The 10,592-nt window shown below is 36.4% G+C and overlaps 3 protein-coding genes across 3 annotated transcripts in view; all 3 read left to right on the top strand.

Moving 5' to 3' along the window:
* LOC107640293 (stromal processing peptidase, chloroplastic) overlaps nt 1–6,115 on the top strand; it is a 6,785-nt gene extending 670 nt beyond the window's left edge. The window contains exons 2-13 of the mRNA XM_016343829.2: nt 79–346; nt 678–904; nt 979–1,177; nt 1,991–2,038; nt 2,269–2,376; nt 2,490–2,678; nt 2,759–3,055; nt 3,981–4,082; nt 4,550–4,684; nt 4,840–5,064; nt 5,316–5,519; nt 5,804–6,115. Of these exons, the coding sequence (XP_016199315.1) occupies nt 79–346; nt 678–904; nt 979–1,177; nt 1,991–2,038; nt 2,269–2,376; nt 2,490–2,678; nt 2,759–3,055; nt 3,981–4,082; nt 4,550–4,684; nt 4,840–5,064; nt 5,316–5,519; nt 5,804–6,115 (2,314 nt within the window). The remainder of the gene's footprint in view (nt 1–78; nt 347–677; nt 905–978; nt 1,178–1,990; nt 2,039–2,268; nt 2,377–2,489; nt 2,679–2,758; nt 3,056–3,980; nt 4,083–4,549; nt 4,685–4,839; nt 5,065–5,315; nt 5,520–5,803) is intronic.
* Nucleotides 7,069–9,308, top strand: LOC107640294 (protein FAR1-RELATED SEQUENCE 5-like). The gene is made up of 3 exons (XM_016343830.1): nt 7,069–8,272; nt 8,416–8,999; nt 9,231–9,308. The coding sequence occupies exons 1-3, from the start codon at nt 7,069–7,071 to the stop codon at nt 9,306–9,308; spliced, it is 1,866 nt and encodes a 621-aa protein (XP_016199316.1).
* Nucleotides 9,972–10,592, top strand: part of LOC107643196 (trihelix transcription factor ASIL2) — a gene marked incomplete in the record, with an annotated part of 2,468 nt that continues 1,847 nt past the window's right edge. Inside the window, 1 exon segment of the mRNA XM_021123267.1 lies at nt 9,972–10,584.

Below are 10,592 nucleotides of genomic sequence, written 5' to 3' on the forward strand. Positions count from 1 at the left end.
TTCGTTTCACGATTCACTCCACGCGCGGAGCGAGCTCAATTTTGCGATGTGAGTTTGTTGCATTTGTTTCTGTTTCAGTGGAAGGAGAACGCATAAAGCTATTCATGGCGGTGGATTCGGTTTGCGACGGAACAAGGGAGATGTTACCTGGAAACGTTCCACTTCCTTCTTCGGTGAACTCGCGACGAAGTCGTTTTTGTTGCCGCAGCAACATACGCGTAGCTGTACCTCTTGCTGTCGTGCTTCCGCTACTAAACGCCGCACAAGTTTTCCGAGATTCGTTCTTGGAGCTTTTCTGGATAAATCGTCATTCGGTTTATCGAAGAGTAGATTCCAACGTCGCTCTGTAAGTATTCCAGTCTCAATTCTGTCTTACAACTACTTATATGACTGTATGGATTATGTCGCCAGAACTTGTTTCAGATAAAATTTGTGTTGGATTTTCTCATATTTTTGTTACTGAACAGTTATCGTGCTTCCTATATTTAGTGCAACTGCAATCTGACGATTGAAAGTATTGATGATTTTAGTATACATTGGTAGATCTGGAGAGTATGGGAATTGTTAGCCTAATCGTCTAGTGTTATGATGTATTCCTGTTCGACAAGTCCATTTTTCCTTCTCAAATATGACGTCTGATTTTGTTGTTGTGTTGTCTTTGGTCATTGGTCAAGCAGGCTCAAATTCCACATGCAACAGTTGGTCCAGATGAGCCTCATGCAGCAAGTACAGCCTGGCCAGACGGTATTTCTGAAAAGCAAGATTTAGGTTTATTTGATTCTGAACGAGAGCGGATTGAGGAGTGTCTAAATTCTGAACTTCCATATCACCCTAAGTTGCATCGAGGCCAGCTAAAGAATGGGTTGCGTTATCTCATTTTGCCAAATAAAGTGCCGCCAAACAGGTAAGCTCTATAAATACTGATTCTCTAGCTTTCATTCGTTGTTAACTAAGTAGTCCCAACTGATTCAATTTTAGGTTTGAAGCACACTTGGAAGTTCATGCGGGTTCAATAGATGAAGAGGATGATGAGCAAGGCATTGCTCATATGATTGAACATGTTGCTTTCCTTGGAAGTAAAAAACGTGAGAAGCTTCTTGGCACAGGAGCTCGTTCAAATGCTTATACTGACTTCCACCATACAGTGTTTCACATCCATGCCCCTACTAGCACCAAGGTTTGGGGCACGTGTTTTTTTTTTTTTCTATTTTAATTTTTTTTCACTTTCTGCTTTTTATTGAACTCTGTGTTGTTACTGGATAATTTAAATTAAATAGATGATTATAACAATATGAAATTTATTATCTCTGTCTGCCCAAGAATATGTGGAAATTCTTGACATTGTAATGAATTGAATCAATAGTTTATATCTTTAACAGTAGCATATATTATTGAATGGGCGGATTTTCACAAAAGAAGAATAATGAGAACGACAAAGGTCCTATTATTATTGTTGAATGTGCTGATCTGATCTGTAAATTTTTTGTGATATGATGGTTGATCTTTGTCATTGGCATGGGAATAAATAATACTTGTGTTCACTTCTGAAGTATTAATGGCATTCCTAAGGGAGTCCACATGATATTTAATGTGTTAAAGCCTTTAGCGACATAGTTGATCTTAATTTCTAGGAAAGAAAACTTCATTGTTCTTGAGAGACAGATAGTCAATCAGTGAATTGTTTTGTGCTTGATTACTGCTTCTGTTCATCATCCAAAACAATCTCCCCACAGGGAAAGCCTCTCAGGGTGTGGCAAGAGAGGGAATTGGGGGTGGAGGTCACGAGCTTCTAACCCCTAGCTTGTAAGAACTCCAGAGGGGTCCCTGTGAAATAGGGGTATAGAACTAGGGTCTCTCCTGGGACTATTACAAAACCTATACTGTAGCCCTCTTCCACAAGCCAATTTAACAAGCCTTGCTTTCAATTTATGTTGTCATGTTTGTGCATTGAACTTTTTCTGTTGATATTGATTATAGTGGTTTATGTCAGGACTCTGATGGTGATCTGCTTCCATTTGTTCTAGATGCCTTAAATGAGGTATGCTTTATTAAACTTTGCCTTATCATACAAGCCACTTCTTGTAAATGTATATATTAGCTTTAATGCTTGTTTCTTAGTATTTAGATCTTGATATTTTAATGCTCTGAATTTACCCCGAGTACCCAGTGTTAAAGCAATTTTAGGGGACAATAGAGAAACATGGATATGTTGTTTTTTGGACTGGGATTTGCTCACACCTTATTGTTTCCTAACTCCGATATATGCAGATAGCTTTCCAGCCAAAGTTCCTTGCTTCTAGAATTGAAAAAGAACGACGTGCTATACTCTCGGAGCTTCAAATGATGAATACAATAGAGTACCGGGTTGATTGCCAGGTGTGGAACAGAATATCTCTTGAAATTTAGGCCATCAGCTTGATGCTTTGCACAATATTGACTAGTGTATTTCTGCTTCTTATTTGCTTTGCTTTATATTTCCGTAACCGCAGTTGTTACAACATCTGCATTCTGAAAACAAGCTGAGCAAGAGGTTTCCAATTGGCTTAGAAGAACAGATAAAGAAATGGGATGCAGATAAAATTAGGAAATTTCATGAGCGTTGGTATTTCCCTGCAAATGCTACCTTGTACATTGTGGGGGATATTGATAACATCACAAAGACTGTGTATCAGATTGAAGTATGTCAAACATTCATTTGCAAAGTATTTGGTTTGGTTATAGCCATATTTGGGAGTCTTACAATCACTGTTGCATGCAGGCTGTTTTTGGACAAACAGGTGTAGACAATGAGAAAAGTTCTGTCACCACTCCAAGCGCATTTGGTGCAGTGGCTAGTTTTCTTGTGCCCAAGCTTTCTGTTGGTCTGGGGGGAAATTCAGTTGAAAGATCAGCAAATACAATTGATCAATCAAAAGTATTTAACAAGGAAAGGCAAGCTGTTCGTCCTCCTGTGAAGCATAATTGGTCGCTTCCTGGAAGCAGTGGCGATTTGAAGCCACCACAAATATTTCAACACGAGTTGCTTCAAAATTTTTCAATTAATATGTTTTGCAAGGTATGAAGATGTTTAACTTTATGCTATACATGATTAATTTGATGCTGATCTAATGAACAATTCAAATACTATATGAGGATAATTTCTATTTACTGATAGTGTAAATTATCTTACACTAACATAATAAAAATTTGTTTAATTACTCTGTTGGTCCCTATAGTCTCATCAAAATTTCAATTAGGTCCCTATACTTTTTTTTTTAATTGGGTCCTTATATTGCTTTTAATTTTGTAATTAGGTCATTTTCATTCAAAAAGTTAAAATTAACATAATATTTCTCCCAAAATACATGTGGTCAAAAATCTAATTAGGTTTTTAATTATGAATACATCAATTTGCGAAGAAATATTCAGTTAACTCTAACATTTTTTACACTAGAAAAGACCTAATTATAAAATTAAAAGCAGTATAGAGACCTAATTAAAAGGGAAAAAAGTACAGGGACTTAATTGTAAATTTGGTAAAATTATAGGGACCAACAGGATAATTAAACCATAAAAATTCAAGAAGCTGACATATAAGCATAAGCAACTGGCCAATATAAAATGGTAGTTCCGTAGATTCTTGTTGGGTGACCATGTTACATAAGTTGGTGCATAGAGATTATTCTCCTACCTTATTGCTATTTAATAGGCTATTACTTGATGTGGCCTTGACCTACTTAGGGTAAAAGATATAGGCATATGGGATAAAGTAGACAACTGCACATGTTCGCCTGTAATTTGGTCCTTGTCATGTAAGAACAAAAAGCCTCTAGGCATGTATGTAGAGTATTTAACTATTTATGCATCATTGTTTTATGTAAAGCACTTATGGGCGATGGCACTAACCTTTTGAACTTCTCCAAATGCATATTGTTTCCTTTGGTATTACAACACTTATGTTTTCCCCTCTCCACTAATTACCTTACTGAAACCTTATGCAGATTCCAGTAAATAGGGTTCAAACATTCAATGACTTGCGTAACGTCTTGATGAAAAGAATATTTTTGTCTGCTCTTCATTTTCGTATCAATACAAGATATAAGGTGAGATGAAACCTGTATTGCTACTTCTTGATCTTGTCGTGTTAGAGCCACTTTGGAATCTATTTGATGGTAAATTATGTGACGTTGTTGTGTCTGAGAATACGCAATGTGTTGCTTTGGTTTAAGCAAAAAATTGCTCAACTGCTTCTGAAAATGACATATTTTGTGTCTTAACTCTTAAATGCAAACGAACCGCTGCCCCCTCCAGCAATACCACAGAAGCTGTTGAGGGGGTCGGTATTTGTTAGAATTCTGTTCTGTCAAAATCGGAAATTGGAGTTACTGACTCATGATTAGTCTACATGAAATAAAGAGAGTTCTGTTGTCTAGTGGTGGTGGTGTAGTTTTTGTTTTTGTTTTTGTTTTTTTTTTTAATAGAAAAGAAATCTGCCTGGCAGTTTTGTTAAATTTGCCAGATCATCCTTGCGTTATCGTTGAAGTATGTTTGTAACGCATGAAATTTACAGAGTTCAAATCCACCATTCACTTCAGTTGAACTGGATCATAGTGATTCTGGAAGGGAAGGATGTACTGTGACCACTCTTACCATAACTGCAGAACCAAAGAATTGGCAAAATGCAATTACAGTTGCTGTTCAAGAGGTTTGTTTCTCCTGCAATGCTACATATGTCATTGCAGTAGTGCAATTTTTAGTTTAAGTTTCATTGGCTGTTTCAGGTTTTATTTCATGCTTCCTGTGGTCTGTATTTTTATTGCTGGGTTAATTTATGGGAGCTAATGTAATTGTCTGATACAGGTTCGGAGACTTAAAGAGTTTGGTGTTACCCAGGGGGAATTAACTCGATATTTAGATGCCCTTTTGAAAGATAGTGAACACCTTGCAGCCATGATTGATAATGTATCTTCTGTTGATAACTTGGATTTCATCATGGAAAGTGATGCTCTTGGCCATAGAGTTATGGACCAGAGGCAGGGACATGAATGCTTACTTGCTGTTGCAGAGACAGTAACCCTTGAGGAGGTATTTCATTTGCATTCCTTGTATCTTGTGCATTATTTTTTACCTTCATTTAAAGCATCCTTCTCTTTTAGAATTTTTACTACTACATTTTTGTTTATTCCTGATAATAGAGATTGAAGATTTTTCCCTTAATGATTTGTGGGTACCATGCATTCAAAAGATGAGGCATTGGTTTCTTTCATGTTAGATTGTTATCTAGTAATTCATATTTTTGGATATGCTTATATAATCATTGATGTGTTCTGGTGCAGGTCAATTCTGTTGGTGCTAAGGTGTTAGAATTTATAGCTGATTTTGGAAAGCCTACTGCACCGCTGCCTGCAGCTATTGTTGCTTGTGTTCCAACAAAAGTTCACATTGAGGGAGCAGGTGAAACAGAATTCAAGATATCTCCAACTGAAATTACAGATGCTATGAAAGCAGGATTGGATCAGCCTATAATGCCAGAGCCTGAGGTATTCAACCCCTCTTCAAATCGACTTCTTGACTAGTTAGTTTATCCTGATTTCACACTTGGTAGTATTTGGTTTTCTGATTTCACACTTGGTAGTATTTGGTTTTCCCCCACTGACTTGTAACTAGTCTATTACTGTGTATTTGATATTTGGTTATGCCCAATGTGGTTATGTCACAATAATAGCTTTAACCTTAGAGTGGTGGCTTTATCATAACTTTTTGCATTCCGTATATCTGCCACACTGATTCAAAATTGGTTCCCTAATCATATGGATTGAGATTGCTCGAGGTGCCAAAGGAACTAGTACAACCATCCCAGCTAGAAGACTTAAAAAAGGAGCGCAAGCCAGCCTTTATTTCTGTAAGTTCTGAAACAGATGTTACAAAGCTTCATGATGAGGAAACTGGGATCACTCAACGTCGTCTTGCAAATGGAATTCCTGTTAACTATAAGGTATACTGTGCAAGTTTGTTATGTAGCTACTACCTTCTTTTCCTTTTACACACTAATGTAATCAATGCATGGGTTCCTAATGCTATGACTTTATGGCGTTGCATATTAAATTTGGTTCGTCTCGTTCGCGAGGAATCATAAAATTGTGTTTTCTGCGAAAACCAATCGATTGGAATAATGAATCAATCGATTGAATTATATTTCAATCGATTGGATTACAGTTTACCACTAAACAATCGATTGAAAATTGCCAAAAGCATGGTTTTCGCATAACTCAATCGATTGGTCATACAATCCAATCGATGGAACGATGAATAAAAATTGGATTTTTGTAATTCAATCGATTGTTTAGAATTTTCAATCAATTGAATGCTTCAAAACAACCTGGGTCTCACCAAATTCAATCGATTGCTTTTGTGACTCAATCGATTGAATTTACACAAACAATATGAATTTGCCAATTTCAATCGATTGTAGTGTGTGTGAATTCAAATTCAATCGATTGAAATGATAATTCAATCGATTGGAACGCGATGTATTACGCCTATGTCAGTCTTGTTTTCGTTTTTAAAAATTATCTTCTTATTCATCTATCTTATCTTTAAAATTCTATCTTCCTTTTTTAAGGTTTTATTTTGAATTAGATACTCTAATCTTATCTTTTCCTTAATATTAACATTATAAATTGGTGAATAATCCATCACAAATTATTCAATCCCACTATTAAAATTGTGTATCATTCTCTTTATAAAAGATTTCATTGTTTTTCTTTCGAACATCCATCCATCTACTAAATATCCATTTTTTTTATTTTTTTATCCGTCTATTTAATATCCACTTTTGTTCATTGTTAATTGACAATCACCGTTGCAGCAATCAGCAAAGGTCCAATCAATTTTTTTCATTGTAGTGTTCAGAAAACAATCCATCGTCTATCTATTTTATGTAATGTTATAAGACGGAGTGTACTGATTTTTTTTTTCATTGGACATTTTAAGATGTCAGGTATATTTACGGACACTGAGATGAATGAGTAATACCCGGAGGACAATGACTTTAACCAACAAGAAGAGCTAGTAAGTGACCAAGATATGATGGATGAACAGAATGAATTCGAACAAGATTTCAGAGATGAATTTACTGAGGGAGCGTTTTTTTCTGAATCTGATATGTCAGAAGATATCCTTGAAGCCGCTTATGCGGTTGACTCCGTGCAAGACATTACAACTTTGAAATTTAGTGAGAATTTTGCGGAAGAAATTGGAAAATACCACTTTTCTACTTTGCAGCTTGCATTTGATTTTTATATGAAGTACTCAAAGTCGAAGGGCTTTAGTGCAAGGAAGAGCAAGACCTTCAAGAATAGTACTGGCGAGATATACAAACAAAAGTTTGTATGTCATAGGCAAGGATTCAGGATGGAGAAATATTACACGATGAAAAAAAGGAAGAAGGAGCCTAAATTGGAAACAAGAACTGGATGTGAAGCTCGAATGGATGTTAAATTTGTACCAGAAACTGGAAGGTGGCATATCTTTTATTTCTCTGACGAACACAACCATGATCTATTGGATACACAATTCAGTGCTATGTTGCCTGCCCATAGAAAAATGTCAGAGGCAGATATTATGCAAATGATGAACATGCTAAAGTCAGGGATTAGCGCTTCACAGATATTTGGTCTTCTAGCTAGTCAAGCAGGCGGGTATGAATTTGTTGGCTATGGTCCCAGAGATATGTACAATGAGATTGCTCGGCAAAGGCATCAAATTCCTGGTGATGCAGCACGAGTGTTGAAGAAGTTGGAGGCTATGCGGTTGAAGGATCCACAATTATATTTCAAGGCATGTCATGATTCAAGAGGTTTGTTACGTAACTTGTTCTGGTCTGATGGGATTAGCCAACTAGACTACCGACTCTTCGGGGATGTTATTGCTTTTGATGCTACGTACAAGAAGAACAAGTATAGTTGTCCATTAGTCATATTCAGCGGGGTTAACCACCACAACCAAACAATTATTTTTGCTGCTGCGTTAGTTGTGGACGAAACTACTGATACATATATTTGCCTCCTGCGTCAGCTCATGTTTGCAATGAAGGGCAAGACCCCGACCTCAATAATAACTGATGGGGCCATGGCGATTAGGAATGCAGTCAGAGTTGTATTTCCCGAAGTCAGACATAGATTATGCGCTTGGCACCTTATTCGAAATGTAACTAGCAATGTTGGAAGTCCATCGTTTACATCTAAATTCCAAAAAATCATGTTAGGAGACTACAAGATTTTCGTGTTTAAGCGTAAGTGGGTTTAGCTTATTGAAGAATTTGGCCTTGAGGATAAGCCGTGGGTGATCAACATGTACGAAGAGAAGCATATGTGAGCTACTGCATATATAAGAGAAAATTCTTTGCTGGCTTTAGAACTACCTCAAGATGTGAAGGTTTACACTCAGTTGTTGCAAGGTATGTGGGGTCGCGACATGATTTGACAAGTTTCGTAGAGCATTTTCAAAGGTGTGTTGCACACTTGCGCTTTAAAGAATTTAATGCTGATTATGAATCTACACGTGGGGTGCCCGTCATGCAGACTTGTATAGAGCTGCTAGAGAGATATGCTGCTGAGTTATACACTCATGAGATATTTTGTTTCTTTCGGCCATTTCTTTCTAGAGCTGGATCAATGCGGGTGCTAAACATAGAGAATAACGATGATGACATAAAGTACATTATGTGTAAGCATGGGAGGCCCGATTTTATGTGGATTGTTGATTTTCGTCAAGAAATGATCTTTATGTGTACCTGTTTAAGAATGGAGTCATTTGGAATTTCCTGCGAACATATTGTGAAAGTTCTGGTTGACATTGACATTTGTGAGATTTCCCGGTCATTGGTATTGGATAGATGGACAAAAAAGGTTAAGTCAGCATTCATTGATCCAAGTGGGTTCACGAGGGATGCTGTTGTTATTAGTCGCCAAAGTGCCTTGATGGAATTTTCTAAACAATTGGTTGTTGTTGCTGCTAAAGTATCATACTAAAAAAAAATTTTAAACGATCTAGATAATTATATTAAAAGACAACGAGACTCTTAACAAAAAATATCCAATCCGACTCATAAATTTTATTTTTATAGAATTGATTAGCTCCTGTATGTCAATATTTTTTTTTTGACATAAAAACTAATCAATCTTATAAAAATAAATACCAAAAATCGAATTAGATATATATTTTTTTAAAAACCTCATAATCCTTTTAAGATAATTATAGTATTCACTCTAAAACAAAAGTATCGGCTACATATTGTGGAAGAGAATAATCTGATTAAGACACGGTAGCATGGGCCCAAAAGTGTCATTAGTTTTATACTCTTATATACGTTCATAATAGCAATTTCTTCTCAATATATAATCAGATAATCTGATGAAGACACAGCGATTATGAATAATTGTGAATTATGGCAACACTTTTTAAAATGATTTTGTTATTATATTATAATTTTTATTCAACAAATTAATCAATCATATATTATTCTATTCCAAAATTATATAGCAATGCTAATTAAAAAAAGCACAGATTATTATTCTTGTTATTCATTAATTAACTAGTAGTTCCCCAGATAAAACAATAAAAGTAATCTCAAAATTTAATAATCATGCCTTTGCTAAAGCTTGTTTGGTTTTAAGCACTAAGCACCCTCAAAAATACCAAATTACCAAAATAGAAAGAAAACTTTTTAAATGTTATGAGAGAAACTAAATATTTTGATTCTAATTTATTAATTTCGTTTAGTATTATAAGTTTACTAAATTTAAATTTAAAAAATTAGTAAAATGAAAACTAAAATTGAAAAAATAATATGGAATAAGAACATTTATTTGGTCAGAAAACAAAAAAAAAAAATCTCAAATAGAAAAAGAAAAGAAGAGAACAGGAGGAGGGAGGTAGAGTTTGGTTTGGTTTGGTTTTGAAAAGAAAGGATGAGGGAGCATTAGAAAATGAATTAAAAAAATAAAAAATAAAAAGAATAGCATAAAAAGGGAGAAATGAAATGAGTAAGAGGAGATGGGATTTAAAAGGGATACAAAATTAGGAGGAGGCAGGAGGGGTAAGTGGTAAACGTAATAATGGGAATGCATGGAGGAGATGAGGTAGCAATAGCATTAAGATTGCAGGTCGTCTCCACCCACAAAAAAGCCCACACCGCATACGAGAATGCTGACCCAATCACCACCGTCCAAGTGAGGAGGGGGCCAATTGCCAACCACCCCCACCCTGTTAATGATAATGATAATGTTAATGGGCAATTATGCCCCCACCGCATCCATCTATCTACCAGGCTGTTAGTTAGGAAAAAAAGGGGTGGGTGGGGGTGGGTATGGTATGGGTAGTGGTGAGGGTGGCGTGTTGTGACCGCGGCGCACGTTAGCCCTTTTCCCACATCCCTCCCCAACTCGGTGGTGCCCTCCTGGTCCTATCCACATCTCAAAATCAGCCGCATACACGCACGCTCACCCACACGCACCACCACCACCCTTTAACACCACAATTATGTCACCAAACGCCACTTTCTCTTCCACCACCACCAAACCCTTTTTCCACCCACCCACCCCCCCCCCCAT

This window comes from Arachis ipaensis, chromosome B05 (genome assembly GCF_000816755.2).
Source record: "Arachis ipaensis cultivar K30076 chromosome B05, Araip1.1, whole genome shotgun sequence".
NCBI lineage: Eukaryota > Viridiplantae > Streptophyta > Magnoliopsida > Fabales > Fabaceae > Arachis > Arachis ipaensis.